The sequence below is a fragment of the Anabas testudineus genome, chromosome 17, assembly GCF_900324465.2.
Source record: "Anabas testudineus chromosome 17, fAnaTes1.2, whole genome shotgun sequence".
NCBI classification, from domain to species: Eukaryota; Metazoa; Chordata; class Actinopteri; order Anabantiformes; family Anabantidae; genus Anabas; species Anabas testudineus.
In genome coordinates, this window is record NC_046626.1 from 8,098,507 (window position 1) to 8,120,627 (window position 22,121).

Here is a 22,121-nt window from a genome sequence, read left to right on the forward strand (position 1 = left end):
AGAAGAATCACACACACACACATAAACGTACACACAATAAACACTTATTAAACGCTCTCCATGGCTGTTGAGTGCGTGGGTGTCCACAAGTATCTCAGGTAGTGTGTGTATTTTTACACGTGGGCATCAGAGCCACTGACGTCTGAAAGCTCTGGGTTATTGCAGTGTGGAGGGGAGACTCTAACTCACGCACACCCAGGAGGCATCGGTCCATGAGTGGAGGAGAGGAATCCACTTACACAGACAGAGACAGAGAGCCTCAGCCCCTCGACACACTCCACCATTAGACAGTATATATGATGTATTCTTTCATTTCCACTTATTAGATGGACCTGTTACTACTACAGAGGCTGCTGCTGCTGCCAGCTGCTGTAAATGGTTAACGTTAAGACATATGGTGGTAATTTACTGTAATAGTCACTCTAGAATAATTATTAGGTTATTTAATCTGGATTTTATAGGCTAACTTTATCCCAAGTTATTCAATAACCCTTTAACTGAAGCTGCAACTTCATTACGTTTAATAGAGAAGTGCAGTACTGAATTACTGTATTCAAGTACAATTTTGAGGTACATTTTACTTGAGTATTTCCATTTTCTGCCACATTTTGTCAGCTGTAGTTACTACAACTTGGCAGGAGGTGTTTCAGTTCATGACTCACATCTGCAGAATTGAAAGTAGAGAGAGGGAGGATATCGAGCCCCGCGGTCAGATTTTGGTTGGATTATCAATTTCTACCAAAACACCCTCAAACGCATTATTCATTATTATTACTCATGAAATTATAATATCGCCCATAAACCTCCAAACGTATAGAGCTTATGAAAAATATATGGGAGAGAAAAGAGGCTGTGGATGATAAGGCTGTCGGTAATTTCGCAGTTGAATGAACGTCAACTTCAAGTTCGGCGTTAATCAGCTGAAAGGCGCCCCTCTCCGCCTCCTCTTTGTTTGCTGTCAGTCACCTGTTCGTTTATCTCTTTTCATTTCTTACATTTAGTTTATTTGTTGATTAACTATTTCAGTACAGCTCTTTTGGATTTGTTTGAATATGTGCTCCTATGAAGACTTGTCCACTGTTGCGCTTGTTTGACGATTACGCACGACTCCAGACGCAGAAACAAAACATCCATTGGTGGAGGAACTACAAAAAAATCAGCATGGCCCTAGTTGACTTCTCTTGATCTTTTTATATTAAACATGTCCACATTAAATGTCTCGTTCTGTGTATGTTGAGAGCTATGTTTTGTTCAGTGGATCAGTGGATGGGTGTTTTATACAAGGAGGCGAACTCCAAACCTTTGCTGTGTAGATGATGGACTGCAGGGTCATCCATACTATACAGTGACAAGTAAAAATACCTTTTGGAATTTAATGGTTTTCTGTATTAATTTGTCATTAAATGTGATCTGATCTTCATCTAAGTCAGGAGTATTAACAAATATAATGTGCCTAAAATAATAACACAAGAATGTCTGATCTTTTATGTCTTAATTGAGAACAACCATAAAAACCTCGTGGTGCTAGTGAAAAAAGTATGTGAACCCATGGAACTGTTAACTGGATAAAAAATAAATGTTTAACCTACTGTTGACTCATGAACACAGATGGTAGCTCTAGTTCCAATGATGCCTTCCCATTTTTGGCTGACACTCTGGGTTGTTTCTTTCTCTTGAGGTCTTCATAGAGTAGCGAGAGTCTCAAAGTGTCTCCAGTTGTAGATTGTTTGTCTAACTGTAGACTGGTGACTCTCTAAAGTCTTTGACATCACTTTGTGTCCCTTTGCAGCTTTATGTAAATCAACAATTCTCAATTCCTGATTGTAGATCCTATAAAAACTCCTTTTGGTGAAGCATGGCTCACGTAAAGGTATTCTTCGTGTGTGGAGCAAACTCAAAAAGTTTGAGTGATTTTTGTCAAAGTAGTTCTAGTCCACACCTTCAGACTCCAGTTAGCTGTTTTGAGGTCTTTATTCAAGAGCAGATTTTTTTTTGTTGTTCTTTAGGCACATTATATTTGTTCATACTCATTTTAATGAGAAATTAATGCAGAAAAACACAAAATTCCAGCTTTTTCATACTTCCATACTTTTTTTTGCCACTGTTTGAGGAATCTCTGTCAATGGCATCATGTCTTCATGAGGAGCTCTGTGGATGTTGTCAGTTGACTGCTGTGTGTGGGCTCTTACTGTCATCAGGCTGCACTCTGCTCTGGAAACATGTTGACGGAGTTTTACTGGTTTGGACGATACAGTTTTATGATTGAACATTTATGAACACTCGTTTCTGTCGAATTAATGAAATGCATGCATTTTCAAACTACGGTCTAGATGGTGACAACTATTCCAACTTCATCAGTTGTCATCCTCACGTTAAATGCTGAGATGGCGGCAGCGTGTTGACCGTCTCTGTTCATGGTGCTGACGGTGTTGAGGACGCTGACCTTGGTGCTGAACCTTGAGATTTATTACTGCTGATTTACGCCATTTCAGCCTCTCTACTTTTACTTTTGATCACACATGGGTACTAAACTACTTTCAAACCATCATTAAACCTTATGTAGTTACAATCACGTACACCTGCTGAGTTACAGCCTCAGCACAGCCCATAATATCCAATTACGCAATGTTTAATAGTGAGCAAAGCTAAAGCAACTTTAAAAAAAAAGATGTTGATTTCTGCAATGGGTGCATGTTCTGATTATTAGTATTGTTCCACTGTGCTTCTTATTTTTAAAGACGTATTTCTCAACAAACTAGACAAAGGTTGATAAATAACACCAGGACTTGGTTTTCGTTTAATGAGCTGCCGCTAAGGGCATTTTATCTCTGAGGTTAACTCGTGTAGAGCAATGAAAGGTGTCGGTTATTAGTTCTCTGGCTGCAGAAATGTGATCCTGGGAAACCTTGCAGTCCGCACGTCACTCCTCTGACATCAGCGCGCAGCATAAATACTAGCAGGACCAAGCGGTTCAACTTCAATCAGGCACACCTTGACAGAGGCGCACCGAAAATCACACACGTTGAGTGCACTGGACGGTGTAGTCATACGGTTACAGGTGGTTTGTTTACTTTAGGTAGTGCTCTTTTTATTTCTACAGCAACTCTTCTAAACATCACAGAAAGGTCCGGCACTTCAACACTAGAGCACTGCCTGTTTCAAGAATGATAAACGACACTCTTGCGTTTGGCGAACTGGACGCAAACGTTTCTGAGACGCTGCCCTTTCTCTCCCTCAGCCAAAACCACAGCGCGCTCCGGCTGGAGTCCAAGTCTTTGGTCATTTCAGCCACAATGTTCACTGTAGGAGTCCTGGGAAACCTCATCGCCATAATTGTTCTGTGCATCTCCAAAAAGGAGCAGAAGGAAACCACTTTCTACACTCTGGTCTGCGGAATGGCCATCACGGACCTGTTGGGCACATGCTTCACCAGCCCAGTAGTGATCGCCACATACGTAGCCAGCCGCTGGCCGGGAGGAGCGCTGCTCTGCCACTTCTTCTCCTTCTCCATGCTCTTCTTCGGCTCGGCCGGCATGTCCATTCTGTGCGCCATGGCTGTGGAGCGATACTTGGCCATAAACCACGCGTATTTCTACTCCCAGCACATAGACCGGACCATGGCGCGCTTTGTGCTCTTGATCACCTACCTGGCCAACATTTTACTGTGCATCACGCCCAGTTTTGGCTTCGGGAGACACGTCAGGCACTTTCCCGGGACTTGGTGCTTTCTAGACTGGAGGGCTATGGACCCACTCGGAGCCTGCTACTCCTTTCTGTATGGCGGCGTGATGCTGCTGCTGATCGCAGTGACGGTGCTGTGTAACTTGGCAGTGTGCAGGTCGCTGGTGGGCATGAACCAGAGGACGGGAATAGTCAGGACCGAGCTGTGTGAGCAGGGAGGATCACGTCGCCGCTTCCCTCGGCTGCCGTCGGTCACCTCAGCGGCGGAGATCCAAATGTTCTGGCTTCTGGTTTTCATGACCATCGTTTTCCTGGTCTGCTCCATCCCTCTAGTGGTAAGGACGGTTTATTCTATTGCACTAATTGATCATAACGCGTGCCACATACACGTACTTATTGCTGTTTAACTTCAGTCTGACACCTGTCTTCTCCACACCTGTGTCTCTAGGTGCGGATCTTCGTTAACCAGCTGCACGACCCTTCATATATTTCTGCTGGGGGGAAGCCTGACTACCGGAGCGACCTGGTGGCAATCCGCTTCGCTTCATTCAACCCCATATTAGACCCCTGGGTTTACATTTTGTGCCGCAAGAACCTGCTTCTAAAGGGATGCGAGAAGCTGAAGAGGACAGTGATCCGGGTTAGTGACCCCCGCAGTGACAACACTGGCTGGGTAGGAGGTCAGAACTCCCCTCAATCCATGAACAGCAACGACACCAGTTACGCGTCGATACGCACAGCCAGCTACAGGAACCATGCGGAACACCAGCGGTCCGTCAAGAACAAACCTTTTACAGACTTCGCCATGAGACAAGCGTGGGAGTACGACACGGCCCGGGTGAACTTTCACCCGTTCAGCGTCGAGTCTACAGCGATCATCGGGTGTGAGGAGGCAGTGACAGCTTCATCCAAACAGGAGGCGGCGGCGAAGTCGTCACCAGAACTGAGCGCAGCGTCGCTGCACTCCACGCACGTTAGGAGAGTGGATATAGTGACGTGCACGTTCAGCACACCGAGCTCCTGCCAGTCTGCCAAACGCCTCTAATGGAAAGTCTGTCAGCGTAGGTCCAGGGATGTGTCGGACAGTGTGGCAGAAAGGCTTCGTTTAAGGCGAAAGTGTCCAATGTGAGTGTCCAACAATCGACTTCAGACCAAGTTCAGAAAAAGAAAACGACCCAAACCTTCCGCACTTTGGTGCAGGGTCTTAGTTTTGAGGTGAACTGTGTCTGATTTGCTCTTCATTAACAGATATGCTGAAAATATACAGATGCATTAGATTTTATCTGTGGTGACAGTTTCCAAAGGTGGAAATGTGAGCAACGTGTGATCATACCCCATGGGTACAAATAAAGCGTGTGAGCCAGTTTACTAAAAGATGTGTAATTTGCAGTACACGTGAACTCATCACGTGTTGCGGTTACACTTTATTTCTTTGTATTTTACAATCTGTGTGCTGCTAATCTTGTGCCATCAGTGTTGCATGTTGCAGGGACAACTGAATGTAGACCTTTGTAACGCTGTCGTTTTAATTACATGCACATTTGCATGTACAGTTTTGATAACTGCAGTTGTCAACAGCCAAAGTGAACACATCACCTTCTTATAAAAGAAAAAAAAAACATGTTGCTGTAAAATGTGTGAACTGTGGATGTGTTGATTTGTGCAAAGAAATAAAGTTACACCAAAGACAGCACACTGCTGAGTTCTACTTACTCTTCTGGTTAAATTATTTTTCTTCTACATTTCTCATTAGACGGACAGATGGCAGGAGAGCCTCACTTGTTTCACTTCTAACGGGACAACAGGTGTTAGCGTTTTTCATTTCGTACCAGCAGGTGGCGCTGCAACACAAAAAGTACCGTGTGAATGGAACATGGAAAAGAAGAGTGGTCAATTTATTATTATGAGATAAACACTGATAACAAGATGTATATTTAAAAAAAAACAACTTTATTCCAATGGATGATAATGCCATACAAAAATAAAGCAAACTTTATGTAATAATAATAATAATAATAATAATAATAATAATAATAATAATAATAATAATAATAATGTAATTTGATTCAATTACTTGCCTGATTTTAAATGAGAAATGTTGAGGTCCTGAAATGTTTCTGTTTTTTCATATATATATATATATAGATATATACACACACACACACACATATGTACTGCTCAGAAAAAAGGGAAACACTTAAATCACACATCAGATCTTGATTAATGAATTATTAAAGTTGAAAAATCTTTTATGTCCACTGTAGTGTATACACTGTGCACACTGTAATTTGCCACCAACAAACTGGCAAAAAGCAAATCAAATCAAAAGCATTTCCTGATTTACACTCACTTATTCTTCTTAAATGGACAGAAGATATTCATGACTTGGTGTTGTACTACGATGGAAAATTAAGTGTTCCCTTAATCTTCTTTGAGAAGTATATATATATATATATATATATATTCATCATCACCCAGAATGAATCACTAACTTGCAGATCTGCTGTCAGACTCAAACATGCGAGGAGTGCTTTAGATACCACACAGTTTGAGTGTGGGTTCATTTGTTTCTGCCATCCTCTATACATACACGTCTGTAAGACAGAAGCTGATCCTCTGGATAGAGTTTTTGTTTTTTTACCAACAATACCAATAAGAAATATTTATTGCAAATTTAATTCTTCCAGCCCAGGTTTACTGTATGAGGTGTTTAATAAACGTGACAATCAGCACCTTTAAAGGGAAAACATGTACTGTATGAACTATATGTGAATAGAAGCATCTGAATCTGGGCAATAAATATAAATTGATCTACAATAATGAGTTAATAGAAACAGCTCTCACATGAAGCTATAATAAATAAATAATTTATCAGAAATAAATATATCTTACTTTTATACAGTAATACATGAAGATGCATGGCATCTATTTGGCTGAGTTCACCTGAACATAGAAACAATACAATGCAATGTCCCTGTTTGTGTGTAAAAAACACTCTATTGAACTTTTGTTATGAGCTGGCTTCACTGTGAGTAATAGTGAACGTCATCATCAGTCGTTCTGAGTCTGATTCACAACATAAACACAGTGTCAGTCCTTAACTGTGTCTCTTCTTTATATATCTCTTGAGTTTCAGCCTTCAGGTCACACCCCTGTAAAATCAAAACAGCCGTGTTCACATAAAGAGTCTCTTTATGAGTAATAGCTGGTCTATTGTATCCTGCATTAGTTAGCAGTTATTCCTTTGAAAACATTTGATCCTTTGATGAGGCAACAATAAATCCAGACTGGGATTCCCTGATGATCCCCCCCCTCCAGTCTCAGATTTTCACCTTTGCCCTCAATCGTCCAGCTGCGCCCAGTCCTCCTCTCCCACTACTTGAAATAGACCACATGAAGCCAAAAAGCAGCCTCCATCACCTCCTCTGCTCTGTGTGAGTGACAGCGTCCCCTCTGGCTGTTGACCACGTCCAGGCTTTGCTGCAAACTGCGCCCTGAGCCTCTTCACTCCTCTCTCTTCAGGATGGGTGAAAGCGTTATCACCCTCTCCCTCGTTCATTTCTTCAGCCCATACACATGCAGCTGGCAGCTGATAACGACTGGATGGTCCTCCACGTGGTCTGGGCGTCCATGAAGGAAACTGACTCGTACCGGTCAGGCCGGCAGCAAGGATGGTTGCTGACCTTGCGCCGTGGCAGCGAGCCATTTTCCAGCAGCGCCTTCAGTGCCAGATCGTAATTTGTTCTTGATGACTGGCATGAGCCCACACAAAACTTAAAGAGGACAATCTCATCAGAGTCAAAGCCCAGGCCCAGGTCTCGAACCCTCATCTCTCTCTTCTCCACACGGCAGTCCCTGCTGCTCTGCTTGGGCTGCCTGTTTCTACCTTTACCCTTGTTATCTCTGTTTCCTGCCTCTTCCTCCTTTTCTTTCCTCTTCCTCTTCTTCTTTTTCTTTGGTGATCCCTTGGGTTGGGGTTCTGTGGGGTCAGAGGAACGTGGAGAGCGCCCCGCCCAGCGACTACTGGCATCATCCACCTCCTCCATTACAAATGGGTCTGCAATGAAGTAGTAGGGAGAGAGAGTTACAACAAATATCAGCGTTTATTTAGTGTAGTAGTGGGCTGTAACTTTCAAATTGACCTTGCAGAACTAAAATGACTATGGTTTAAGCCACAGTTAACTTAGATTAAGATTAATTTAGATGACTAAGATACAAAGCAGTCTCAACCACATGCTCTCTTTTCATTCTAAAGGTGAAGCAGATGTGCTCCAAACACTTCACAAGAGCGTCAGTACCATAGAGAGCGTGCCAAGTAGAGTAAGGGTCACTGTCGTCTTCCTGCTCCTCATCCTCCACCACCTCTGGCAGCGTCACAGGAAGCTCTCGCTCCTCCTGGCCTCCCAGCAGGCCCACAGCGTGCCCTGAATCTGATCCCACACCGGCAGCACCAGTAGCACCAGCTTTCATATGAGCTCCATCCACTAGAGGCAACAGAAAGAGGAGCACCCAGAGCAGCACCTGCAAAAGACAGATGACGTGTGTGAAGTGGCAGAAAGAAATTTCTTTTTCTAAGCGTCGGGAGGCAGGGAGAGGGGGTATGACACGGAGCAAAGGTCCCAGCCAGACTCTAACCAGGAACGCTGTGGTTATGTGGCATGCACTATAACCATTCGACGAGCAGGGAACCCCATGGTTACTACAGCTTTAAGTAGATTTTAATGACACACTGTACTCAGCTGTTTCAAGAAAGACTGCAATTACAGAGTTTATACTGTTCTGCAGTTTGCTTCGTTTCTTTCACAAAGCAATGTCACTAGCAACATTAGTTTTGCGTATCTATTTCTTTACCATTGTAACCTGTTTTTAGCTTTTATGCTAAGCTAAGTGAGCACCTGCTGGTCGTGGCTTAATATTTAACATGCAGTGTGCAGAGAGGGGATTCAATCCTATCATCTACCTCTCAGCAAGAAAGTGAACATGCACAATTAACAAAATGGTGAACTATTCCTTTAAGTATATTTCCACTAGTATTATGCTTCTATCAAGGCAGAATAGTGGCGTACAGTTCTTTAAGGAAACCTACTTACAAATAAAACATCGTCAATCCCAGGAGAATTGGAAAACAGCTGTACAGTCAGATATATCTGTTCAAATTTTAACAATCCTGATGCCACTGTGGTACTTTCATGGTGTCTTTACATCAGCTCACAGAAGTATTTTGCGGATATGAAAACAGATGAAGAAAATGAGATAATGCCCGTAAGACCACATGAAACAAAAAACCTTTCAAAGAGCTTTTACGCAAGCCTATTTCATCAAAAGTAATAAGCTAAGCACTAATACTAAGCAATACTTAGTATTAGTTAAATAACTCTGTTTATTTCCATGTAAGATCAAGCTTTGTCCACTGGCTTATAATTCAGCAATGAAAGCTTGTAGTGGTTTTATGGAAAGCCGAGGTCTGAGCCTTCTGGGGATGGATTTCATTAATAATTTATACCCACACATAATCTTCATCTGGTTTATAGTAGTGTCTAGAGTGGAAATGATAAGGCTGGGAGTTATTTCCAGAGATGGTGATTTCACGTACATGGCTGGCAAATAAGAAGAGAAAGAAGGGGAAGGTGTAGCTGAAGAGGAGGAAGAGGAGAGGAATGTTTTAGGGTGCTCTTATGGCGGCACTGTTGCTGACAAACCTTCGTGTTTGCCGATATTACAGATGTGATCTCGTGTCTATCCTTCCTGCAAATCCTCCATCTGGTCCCACCTGGAGAGAAAGAAAACGAGGAATGTAAGAACAAGAACAAACTCTGTCAACCTTCCTCCTCCCTGTACTCCCTTTCAAAAGAGTAACATAAACTAAAGGCACAACATGCGGGCAATGTGATGTCTATACATTCACATTTGTCCAGATACTGTACAAAAACAAAAAACAGCCCCACGGGCCCCCGAGCAAGCCGACCTGTCACATAAATCACACCCTCGTGTTTGTTGCTCCTTCAGTAAAAGACCAGTGTTTGCTGCCAGCTAGTGTGGCTAGTGTTGGCTTGTCGATTCATACAGCCATGCAAACAGCCGCAGTCCAGCAACAAAAGGCAGCGTCTGTGAAACACTTGTCAAAGACATTCTTCAGGGTTATTCCTGTGGCAGCAGGAGGAACCAGACATGGCGACAGCACTTCGCGGAGGTCCAAGACAAAAACCGCAGAGATGCAGGACATGTGATAAGATGTGTCACGGATACAGATGTTTATATATAGTACGTGCTGTCTGGAGGATTATGCCAGCTGTGGAGTGCCGCGTAACATGAGGTGATCAGGCTCTTTTGTTTTGTTTTGTTTCTTTCTGCTCTTCCCTTTTCCTATGAAAATCCAGGGGAGGTCAGGGCATTAAATAAAAATGGGAATAGTACACAATAGCGGGACCTTTACGAGTTCCTCATTTAGTTCGTCTCTGTTCTGCTCTGTCATTGGGATCCCTCTTCTAGAGACATTTTTTACAAACGTAATAAAATACACATCATTTTAAAACAAGTCCCTCCCTCAGCTCGTACACTGCAGTAGGACTCTGAGGAAAATCTTCAGAGCCAATATGAACAACTGCTTAACTGCTTAAATGTGATTACTGTAGCAAGACTGTCTTGAAAGAAAACCCTATCCTATAATCTCTTGATTATCTTTTGACAGATTGTTTAGTTCTTTGCTTCCCAACTGTTTTATCTGGTGAATTCCTAAACAGTGTCTACTCATTGACACCAGTTCAACCAGTGTCTCTCCCCCACCCTGTATTTGGAATACCTAATGTCTGAAGAGGTAAAAAAGATTACAATTCGCTCATGTCTGTCTCTCATTCCACAGTTTTTCTGAGCGATTCAAGAACGTCTGCTCTATGTTTGGTACATATAGAGTTATGGAGGCCTTTGGATATCTTGGATGAGGCTCTGGAGATTTCTGGCTTTTCCAAGGTTGAGATTAACAACTACTGCTTTTGCTTTGGCGTCAACTCCTGCAAAGTCTCACAGACACAAAATTGCTGCATAAATCCCACTTTGTTTTCTTTTTTTTTAATGTCACAACTTTATATATTGTGGTTTGTATGCTCCGTTTCATTATTCCCTCTTTCTCACCTTGTTTTCTCTCCTGTAAAGTACTGTGTTACTTAAATTATGAAAAATACAAAGTCAGTCAAGTGAGACAACTTTCTGCCCACAGACACCTCCAGCACCTTTGAAACCACATCTGTCATCTCCTAGAGGCTTTGTATAGCTTCAGCACTGAACTACAGCAACACTGCATTCCCATAGTAATGTATTCGACCGTGTAGTGTTCGTGTATTTCTAGATCTCACGATATGTAGCGTACCATGTTTATTTAACAGTCAAAGCCAATCCCACTAGCTCAGTCTGTGCAATGAGATGGAAGACTGAGAAAAGGTTACAGATCACAGGTAATGATAAGACCTGTTGATGCATTTATGTAATCCAGAAAATGGAAAGTGAAGTCACACACACTGTGGAAACCAAACAAGAAGACAACGAGCGATAAATAATTCAGACAGAGCGCACCACTGCTGATTTAGCACCAACAGCAGGCAGTGTGAGGACCGGATGGAGGGCCACAGCTTCTCGCTGGATCTCAGAGAAGGTGTCATTCTGAGTCTCTAATGCCACAGCTGCGAGTGTTTAGCCCCTTTTAGATCAGCACGCTGGGAGTCTACATAGGCCTGTCTGCTGGTTCGTTTCACCTCGGCACATTGGAGCTGTTTACAGTCTGACGCCTCCAGCCTTTTCAGGGGATGAGGTGGGCGGGGGAGTTGAGGGGTGGACAGAGAAAGAAGAGAAAGGGTGGGACACTGGTCCTGAAGAGCTCCAGGCTGACACAAGCCTGCTGATGGTGTGTGAGTATGTACAGCTTCAGATCCAACACTGTGTGTGTGTGTGTGTGTGTGTGTGTGTTTCTATGTGTGTTTAGAAAAACTCCAAGCATGTGTTTCTTCCTTGTTTGGCTGATTAAAGTCTCTGGTTTGTCCATCAGGCGGCATGTCTGCAGCTGGAGAGAGGACTCTTGTCACCTTCCATTTACACTGTTGATCTTCTACGCTCCAGTTGTTGTCCACACTTGCACACAGTGAAGCATGTTAGCCCTCCTGAAGCAAGTACAACCCCAAAACCAGAGCCGCTATTTCCAGAGGCCAATCTGCAGTTCTGAACAGCTATTCCAAATATTGTTCAAGGGCTAAAAGATGATGGATGTGAATTTTGGGGGACTTGATTAGGTAAAAGAACAGATAAAGGATGTACTAATATTGTGGAAAGGAAAACAGCAGGTACAACTGTTGCAAAAATAAAACTGTAGTAACTGCACTAAGAAGAAGAAGAGTGCAAGAATACACTTTCCTCAGTTTGTCCTTACATTGAATAGTTTTATGTAATGTCTGTGTCAGTGAATAATAATCAGTCTAAGAGGTATATCATTAAGGTTTACAACTTCTGGTATATAATCTGTCACTCAGTGGCTAAGAGCCTTCAAACACTCTGAAGGCTTCAAAACTCTTTTTTTCTTATTGCCACTGCAGCTACAGCTCTGTGCCTTTATAAGGCAATATAAATAATACAATAATTCCTTCTTTATTACTTTCACAGATGTTATTAGGACCATTATTGTTGCTATTTCAAACAGTCACCCAGAAAGGAACCAGGGCAATGCAGCATAAATGTGTTTCTGATTAGTGATCTGTGTGCCTACTGTATACTATTACACCCTCAGCTTTGCCCACAGAGCCTCCATAAATCTCTCACCCTGTAAAAAAAGAGGAAAGCTCCCATCTTTTTGGCGTTTCTCTAAAAGCCAAACATCTCTGATAATGACCTCCTATTAGAGACAAACACTCTTCTCTGCTGTGAGCACATTCACATACGATGCAATACAATGTTGTAACCTCCAGCTTTAACCTGTCACTACAGCGGTGTCTGATTGCAGGACCAAGGAGAAAAACAAGAGTACATTAAATCACCGCTGCCTCAATAAAAGACACCTGCAGTGTAAGAGGAGATGCGGGAGAGTGAGGCAGAACACCAGGAGAGCTGTCTGATCACTACCAGACGCTGAGAAATCTGCGGAGGTCCCAAGAAGTGTAGCGTGATGATAGCTGCTGTACATGCATGTGCCACAGAAATCTGCATATATGCATCCAGAGCGGTGTGAGAACAGATTTTACAACTTTACTTTAATATCATTTGTAGCAATCTGTTGACCAGGTGTCTTTATCTCTTTGTTACACAAATGTTTACATTCATTTTCACCATGCTTCATTTAAAGCTTCACGTATTAAATGTATTTTTCTCTCGTTAACTATGCTCTTTGTCCCATTCTAACTAAACCAATTTCACTCTTCAGCAGTTAAAGACAGCATACAGTATCTTTGCAATGCAAGGTAGCCACAAAGTCAAAGCTGAAAAAGTTGAAGGAGAAGCGATAGAGGAAATTAGATAATAATAATAATAAAAAAAAAATCGTATGATAAGACGGAATAGAATTAAAAATAGACAATGGGTTAATGTCCAGGGGAAAGAAAAATGAGAAAAGGACAATTGAATGGAAGAAGTCTGAAAGCAGCGATAAGGTGAACACAGGGAATGAAAAAATGAAAGTGCAGAAAGGGCGCAGACTGAAGCTCAGTGAGTCTGTAATCCCATAATCCCTGGCAGGCAGGCAGGCAGGATGTAATTGCTCGTTAGTGCCAGTTTCCACTCTGAAGGCCTGTCACAGCTGGAAAACCACAGAGCGCCTCGAAAATGAGAAACAGATAGCGGGTCCCATGCCTCGGTTCAGATAGGTTGGGAGGCCCCCCCACCAAAACCCCCCGAAGCACACACACTCTTTCTCTCTGTTGGTCCATTCTCTCATGGTCCTTTCTGTTTCACAAAAACACACAACATACAGACGTTTTTCTTTTTTTTTTTTTTTTTTTTTGCCAGCATCTCACACAGTGCGCCGGGATAATCACAGGTGTGGACACCACCCAGCCTGGAGGAGGGTGGTGAAGAGAGAGTTTCCCCCGTGTCCCACGAGAAGGTTTTATTAAGCATCTGACAGCATCTGAGTGTGTAGGTGTCTGAGAACCTTTCAGACAGTGAAACACGAGAGAGAAACATGCAGGGAAGGAAAACTTTGGTGGGCTGAGAGGAGTAATCTGTTGGCAGACACAGACCGTCTGAGCTGAGACAGTCAGTGAGCTGTGCTTTGATTCTGACCTCCCAAAACCATCACCACCAGGACGGCCAACAAATGTGCTTTTCACAAGTAATAGCCAACAGGTTTTCTACCTAATTAAACTTTTGTATAGTATCAAATAATGAATCCAAAACATAGTATCTTTACGTAGAACAGTTTGGGTTTGTTTAACTCTAACTCTTTCTTTCAATCTGTTTTTTTTAGGGTCAGGCCGCAAAACCCGAACCTCATTAGAGGCTAACTGAGTGGTTGGTGATTTACCTTGCAGCCTTTCAATTCAATTTTATTTAGCACCAAATCCCAACAGAAGTCATATCAAGGCAAGTGTAAGGTATAGTAGTATAGTAAAGTAGTATAGTATAGTGCAAAGTATAATCGTATAAAGAATGGAAACCCAACATTCCCATTCGAGCAAGCTTTAGGCAACAGTTGAAAGGAAAAAACTCCCTAGAAGAAGAAACCTCCAGGAGAACCAAACTCAGGGTGGGCGGCCATCTGCCTTGACCGGTTGGGGTGAGTGGAAAGAGGAGAGAGAGAACAGCAGGCAACAAAAAACAACAACAAGCAGCAAAAACATTGGGCAGGTTAGTAGGGCCAGTAACTGGACTTTGGAGATATACAGCTCAGAGGCCAAGGATATCTGCACAGGATAACAGAGAGAGAGAGAGAGAGAGAGAGACAGAGAGAGAGAGAGACAGAGAGAGAGAGAGAGAGAGAGAGAGAGACAGAGAGAGAGAGAGACAGAGAGACAGAGAGACAGAGAGGAGGAAGCACAACCACAGGAGAGTAGAGAGAAGAAGCCTTTTCTCCAATACAAAGAAAATGGCAACAGAGAAACATGTGTAATGATTCTTCAGTGGGATAAATGAACACAGTGTGTTTGAAGTGCAACAGCTCTGGATTAATGCCCTCGCACATGGAGGTTCAAGTTGCCAAAGGTGTTGTGGAGAGTTACTGCAGATGATCAAAGTGCTGGGATCAGCAGGTCAAAATAAGCACAATAAACTGCATGTTTCCACAGGACATAAAAGTGTCACCCGTTACCAGCACATTAACCTTGAGTTGCAGCCCTGATGGCATTATTACGACAGTGAGAGGGAAGGAGAGAGCCGCCGTCATCTCAAACAACAAAGTCAACCGACTCCACTAAAGGAAAGGAAACGCTCACTGAGAGCTGATACTGTAAGAGGATACACAGCAGGGTAAATCAACAATAACATTACAGGGATATCCGCGTATTTGGCCACCAACTGGACTTGGACAATATCACCTGTCGAGGAATAAATGGTCTTCATATAATACTATATCAGCCTGACAGTTCAGACTCAGACACACCCTTGAGGTTTCCTGCTAATAGGGATCACACATGTAAATCAAACTCTCCTTTGTGTTTTTCTACGTGCCTAATATGTTTGATTCAATAACTTTGACAGTTTTTCCAGCTTGTTGTGCTGCCCCCAAGTGGCCAAATAGAATAAGAAAATCAATGAATGTAGCTTCAAAACTTATTATTGTTTTTTTGTGACCTCTTTTTAGCAATGTGGCCATTTTCCCAGATCTCAAGCATTAAGTCGATGATATTAAGTAACCATAACAACAAGAGTAAGACAAAGCAGCAATAAACCACAAGAATCCTTTAATACAGCAACAAAAAAACTGCATCAACTTTCGAAACCGGAGACTAAAGTAAACAGAAGGTTTCTAGTACAGAACATAAGTGTAATGAACCTGCAGTAGGATTTTCCACATCAGCTGTAACTTCCACGATGTACGACGACCTCTACAAGATTAAGTGTGCGGGGTCAGTGGAAAGTTTAACTAATGTGCAGTTAGCGCTAATTACCCGCACAGCAACAATTACCCACAATGCAACACACTTCAAGCGTCTTGTGACCCAATCAGGTTAATTGGACAGGACACTGTCATCTGCTGCACTGGGTCCATTTTTCCCATGAGCGTCGAGATAAAGACAGCCTCCTGATGCGACACATCTGTGTCCTCACCATCTCGCTCTCCTTCGCTTTGTTTCTCGCTAAGGCAGTTTCCCAGTGTCCCTGACCCGAATAACCCAAATTCCTGCCTGATTAAGTTGGTTTTAAAAGGAAGCCACACAGAGAGCGGTTGGTTGAGCCTCACCTTAAATGGGAACACATTTAAGCAGTGTTGGAGCAATGATCAGAGGGTAGGATTTCGCTTTCCGGTGTTTGTGAATAGGATGTCGCTTAAAAGGCCGCAAAGAAGACGAGGCGCAAGAATGGAGGACAACGTAGAAGAAGAAGATCCACAACTCTTTGTCTTGCTGCTTTCTCTTTTTCTTAAACACACTCATTAAAAACACAAAAACGGACTCCACACATACACATATATGCACAGAGAGCCACTCACCTTTCATACAAAACCACAGTCAAGCTGAAATCTCCTCGCCTCCCACCCGCCCCCCCACCCACCCTTGTGACCTTTCTTTGCTCCCATCTTATGTTATGATTTCACCAAATTAAGCCCACACTGAGCCCGTGAGTGGCACTCTTAAAAGTGGCCATCAGTGACAAACACACACAAATACGGGCCATTATTAGTGTGTCTTGTGTCTGGGTGAACCAGTGCTCTCCAAAGTGTTTCCGTGTCGCCCACTCGCGCCCCAGACAGACTGGGTTTAATGACCTGGCCTGATAGTTCAAAGCAGCCCTCAGACGCTATGATTAATGAATCTGACCTGCTAATTTCAGAAGAATACAGCTTATTGTATCAAAAAACCCTCTCCCTAGTTAACATTCTTCTGTATTTTGAGAAAAAGTTGTTTTAAAGAGCGAGATTTTATGATAAGGAGGAGTTAGCTTTATGTTTCATCAGCGGCTCTGAAAGTATTAACAGCTGCTTTGTTCTAAATAATTTAGGCTGTTTGAACTTAAAGAAGCCAAAGAACTCAGCAACAAACAAAACAATTCAAGATCAGAGAAAGAAATAATTCCTCCAGTGTACTTACACAAGATTGTCCACTGCTACAAAACCAAGGACCCAGAAAACAGAAGTAGCATGGGAAGCATTTGTCTGAAAGAATACATCTAACAAATTGAAATTCCTTTTTGTCAGATCATGCCTCCTTCAATTTGCCCAGAAGGAATCACTGTGGTTCGCTGCGTACTTTAAGCACTTCCAGATTGAAGCTGCCCTATGGCACTTCAGGTTGCATAATCAATCTCTCTCACTGCACTCTCTCCATTAGTGCTGGGACAAAACAACCTGAGTAACGTTACACGCGGAGACTGAGACGCAGCTGAAGACAAGGCTCCCTGCACAGAGCACACATCCATCTCTTAAGGACAGATCACTCTTTTGAAAAGATCGTGCACTTGTGTAATGGATGAATATTTCACTGCAGCAGTAGGTTGAGGATTTTTATTTCCTTGTTACTTGTAAGTTAATCCTGTCACTTTGTTGCTCTCATGCTTTATATGGACCTCATAGTTTTAAAGAGTGATGTGTAATAAATAAAAAGTAATCAGTTAAAACAAGTCAGGTGTCTTCAAGTCTTAGTAAAGGAAATATTATTACTTAAAACATCATCTGGTTGTACTTTTTTTTCATGCTGGCTCATATAGAAACACAATTTTCCACAGTTTATCAATGTTGTACAACAGTTCAGTTCAATACAGTAAATGATGAGTTGAGATAGAGATCAGCTGGGCCTATTGTGGCTAGTTACAGATCTTTAGTTAGCAGCTACACATCAATAAATATCTCCTCTTTGTATGAGATTTTACATATTGTATTTGGTCCCTGATTTATTTTTAAGAACATTAGCTAAATATGTCTTTTTCTTTGGGGTGTAAGGTTCACAATTCAAATATATGTTATCCTCTGACTGCCTTTACTAAGACTAACTTCATGCCCTTTCATGACCTAATGATCAATAACAGTAAGACAGGGTGAAGAATACTGGTTCTAATAAAATGCCAACGATGCAGCATCATATCTGAAATTAAAGCACTGTTGTTAATGTCTTTAAAGAATGAAAAGGTTTCCATAGAAATGCGTCTATCAGGTCCAAACATTGTTTGTTCTAGTTGTAAAATGTATTGGCTGAGTTTGTTCTTCAATTTAACTTTTTTCCCCCAGTTCATTTCTCTAGGTTGTCAGAGGAGGTAGATAATGTGTTTTTCTTGGCAAATGTGTTAAAGAAGATGCAATCTTGCAGAATTACACGATATAAAAATGAAGAGTACATAAGAGAAATATTAGGCTCTGCATCTGAAAGCTCAGTGAGTAATGAAGACTACAGGCAGAGGAAGACAAATGTTGTCAGAGTCTGTTTGCAGCCACAATTGCTCCAAATACATTAATGAGGGTGCTTTGTATAAATAGAGGTAATAATGATAAGTTATTCTGTCGTTTTAATAGAACAGAATAGTGAAGGAGCAACAAAGAGTTAAACCCATAATACCAACAAACGGCACGCTAGCGCTAGTAAAGCCACATGCCAGTTAAAACAAACCAGACCACACATCAGGACTGCTGGTAAAGAGAACACGCCGGCCTTCAGTACCTGACCCTCTGCAGGGCTGCTGACCTCGTGACCTTTGACTGGAGGAAGTGAAAGCTGTGGCAGCGTGACAGGGGAGCGTGAAATGCCTCAAGCAGAGGCAACAACCTCATGTTCAGCCTGAGAACAAACCTGAGATTTTAAAGGACACAAGCAAAGAAAACAAGCTCGTTTCACGACATGCTTTCATTCATTTTCCAGGATTTTAGCAGGGGGGGGCGCCTGAGGGGCTCGTGGGACATGTCTCAGGTGATGCCAGAGCTCTCTGTCTCTGTCTCTGTCTCGCTCTCTCTCACACACACTGATTCTTAAAGTTTTCAAAGAAACATCTTTCCTCCACAGAGGAGAGGGAAAAAAAACAAAAAGATAAAACACCAAAGAAAGATTTAAACATCCAAGGCTTGTTGTCTTCATCTGCGTGCATGAGTGACATTGCACACAGATGAGTGTATGAGTGGGTCACTGAGTCAGCTCGTAAGTATGAAAGGTCATTTACAAATGTGTGAGTCAGTGACGCATTATGTAGCTTCGTCTTCATCTCTGAATGAACAAATCCTGACAAATGCACAGTTCAGAAAGTAGCACGTATTGAGAGGAGGAGGAGGGGTGGAGAAGAACTCCTCAAGCGGCCTCCATGCCACCAGTTCAAGCAGAAGTGATCAACAGTTTTCATCTTACACTGCCTGATTTCCAGCCTGTCACAACATCTAAAGCTTAAGAGACTTCATCTGCTCATGATCCCCTCTGAGGCACTGGACAGGAGGGAAATGGACGCAGTTGTATGTGTGTGTGTGTGTGTGTGTGTGTGAGAGAGAGAGAGAAAGACCAACACTTAGATATTTAACACTGGTGCCCACCACAGAGGAGTTTTCTGACTATCACTGTTTACTCCTCAGCCGTAACAAGCACATATCTACATAATATGAAGTCTTTTCATTGTAGATTAATCCACAGTTCGCACCTTCTCAACCTTCTCGCAGCTTGTAAAACACTTGAGGCCCCATGAATCATCAAACTTTGTTTTACAAACGCTCCCAATAAACACTTCAAATCCAATTACACACTGAATCCAGGTCACGGCGACTTACAGGAGCGCAAAACAGACGGCAGGTGCGTGCGGGGAGGTTTGAAGCTCGGCGAAAAGAAACGAAACATCAAATAGTGTTGTCACAGCAAACATGAAGACAAGAGCGCAGGCCTGCTTTCACTGCGACATATGCCATATTCTTCAAAGTAACATTGTTTAAAATCACTATTCAGACAGAAAATGAAAGGTGCCCTACCAGCTGTCCTGTGCGCAATATTGACCTCCAGGTGCGCACTGGCGAGGACAGGAGAGCCGCTTCTTCCACCCTTTGCGCAGCTCATGTTTTTGACAATCCACACGCTGCGATGTGTCATGTTTTACGTCTCACTGTCACGGTAACTTGCAAGTGTTTAGAGCCGGCTGTCTCCTCCGAGGCACAGGCAAACATGAAGAATCCATCTAATAGCGGCCCAACTTAAAAAGCGAGAGGCGCCTCCTCCTCGTTCGTACGCGGCCAAATTTCTGTGTCCTGTCACGGCTCCATGCAGTTTCAGCACCCTGAACAAGGACAGAGAGGGTGGGTAGTGAAGACAAACTGGAAACCTGTCAGCTGAAGTCAGATTATCGTAGTTGCTGTTATTAACATTCGCACATGTTGTATAATGGGCCTTAAAGTTTATGGATGACACACTTTAAAAAAAAACCCCTCATCTATTCCATCTGCAGCTGGGATTCATTCATTCACCTCCTCTTTGGTCAAGACACTAAATGTGTAGAAACAGAGTCTGGAAACACGTGAAGGTTATTTTAGTTGTTTGAAGAATTTGCTTTTTCCCATAATACGAGAACAAAAAGATTCGCTTTGGAAATCTAGCAGACGTCAGATCGAGGGTTAGAGAAAATAAACTTTACAGCTGACTGGTGCATGCAGGGTGACGCCTGTAGAAAGTCTAATTAGGTGAAGGTTTTGGCTGCAGACACAAACAAACCAACACGATGAGCGAGAGACAGACAGTCGAACAGAAGTGGGAGAAAATATTTGTCCTCAATCTGCTGATAATCTGACTCATGTCCAACCATCGTTTAATGAAATGAAGCCAGTTTTTCAGGCATGACTCCCCTCCTCTTACCTTCAGTAACCTGTTCAGTCTTGCCTCCAAACAGCTTGTATGGTTAATGTGTAAATAACACCGCGGGAAGTTTCTCACACCGCGTCCCGCGTCTCTCTCTCTCTCTCGAGTGAAGTCAGGGTCAGTGTTGTATTAGTACGTCCAAGCGGAGACTTTTGCGCGGTTCCTTAAATTGGGACGTAGTCACAGGAAAGGTGTCGTCTTCGTTTACATGTCAGCTGGTCGTGGCCGGATCAGAATGTGAGGTTCGAACTGGAAACAAAAAGCAGCTCTGTGGTTCAAAATATCTTTGTTAACCACAAAATGTCCATGCGTCCTTTACGCGTCTACAATCCGCGTCTCCAATCAGATGCTTCTGTTGAGTTTGTTTTTTTTTTTTTAACTTTGGATATCAGCTACCCAAGTTATCAGAGATTGTGGCGCTCCGGTGTCTTCTCGGGAGTGTGCGACACAGCCACTAAACAATGTCTACAATGCCCTGCAGGACCGGAGGCTATGCGTAAAAACAGCGCGCCGCTCCGCCTGTCAGAGACTTTGTGAAACCGGAGCGCGGTGCTGCACAAAGTGCTGTGATTTTTCTTCCCCATCCACATAGCTCGGATGTCTTTTTGTTCCTGTGCTGGGAGGAGGGAGGGGGAGGTTGGTTGATTGTCATGCAGGATGGTCATGGAGCATTTCTGGAACTGTTCCACTGGAAGAATCCGCCAAATGACATCTTTCCTTTAGTGTTTACACTGCCAGACTCATAAATGTTCAGTGCTTCATTATATTTGACTTGAAGGCGCGCACACACTCAGGCTTAGACACACACACACACACTTACATGGGTGGATTGTGAGACACTGGGCCCCTGGGTACAGACACATAAGAGCCCACCGCCCCACTGCGACAAGATACCCAGACCGTACGAGTGATGGTTTTGTTCGGTTTATTTGGGTGATGACTCTTTGTGGTCGTTTTAGTTTCTGCAGTCACTTTGCATCTCTTTTTATTTTCATGCCATTTGTTTGTGGGCATTTCTGTCATTTTGTGTCTCTTTGTAGTCATACAAAGTCTTTCTGCAGTTGTTTTAGTGACTTTTTAGCAATGTTACATCTCTTTGTTTGCTCCTATGTGTCGTTGTTTTGCATCTATTTTGTGTTGTAGTTTTACATTTCTTTGCTGTTGTTTTGCACACAGACTACTTTGAGCCTGGGGTCTATGCCCTTTAAACCGGCACCGTATTGCCTCCATGCACTCATAGAATGTGTGCACCTGTAGGCCTTTATTCTGTACACACACTCACACACACACACACGTTTGTCACCCTGCTTGTGTTTTTTCCTGCCCTGGCCTCTTTAGAAGACTGTTTCACCTGCCATCATAGACCCCTGCTTGCTGCACCACAAACAACCGCCCTCTCCACCTTCCACCTTGCAGGTTAGTCCCGTTCTGTCCTGCCACCCCACTCCACCCACCCTCCAACACAGGGAAAGGCCCTCTAGCTGAGACACTCCCTGTAGGGCAAAC

At 43.0% G+C, this 22,121-nt stretch overlaps 2 protein-coding genes across 2 annotated transcripts; one reads left to right on the forward strand and one right to left on the reverse strand.

Annotated features, from left to right (window-relative positions):
* The first annotated feature begins 2,996 nt into the window (after positions 1 to 2,996).
* Positions 2,997 to 5,374, forward strand: ptger4c (prostaglandin E receptor 4 (subtype EP4) c). Its single transcript, XM_026373751.1, has 2 exons — positions 2,997 to 4,016; positions 4,130 to 5,374. Exons 1-2 carry the CDS (start codon positions 3,165 to 3,167, stop codon positions 4,724 to 4,726), a joined length of 1,449 nt encoding a protein of 482 aa, XP_026229536.1. The 5' UTR covers positions 2,997 to 3,164; the 3' UTR covers positions 4,727 to 5,374.
* A 732-nt stretch (positions 5,375 to 6,106) lies between these two features.
* Positions 6,107 to 21,126, reverse strand: LOC113171462 (glial cell line-derived neurotrophic factor). The gene is made up of 5 exons (XM_026373828.1): positions 20,613 to 21,126; positions 19,739 to 20,040; positions 9,381 to 9,451; positions 7,980 to 8,202; positions 6,107 to 7,738 (listed from the first exon to the last, which is right to left on the reverse strand). The coding sequence occupies exons 2-5, from the start codon at positions 19,854 to 19,856 to the stop codon at positions 7,245 to 7,247; spliced, it is 906 nt and encodes a 301-aa protein (XP_026229613.1). The 5' UTR covers positions 19,857 to 20,040; positions 20,613 to 21,126; the 3' UTR covers positions 6,107 to 7,244.
* Between the last annotated feature and the right edge of the window lie 995 nt (positions 21,127 to 22,121).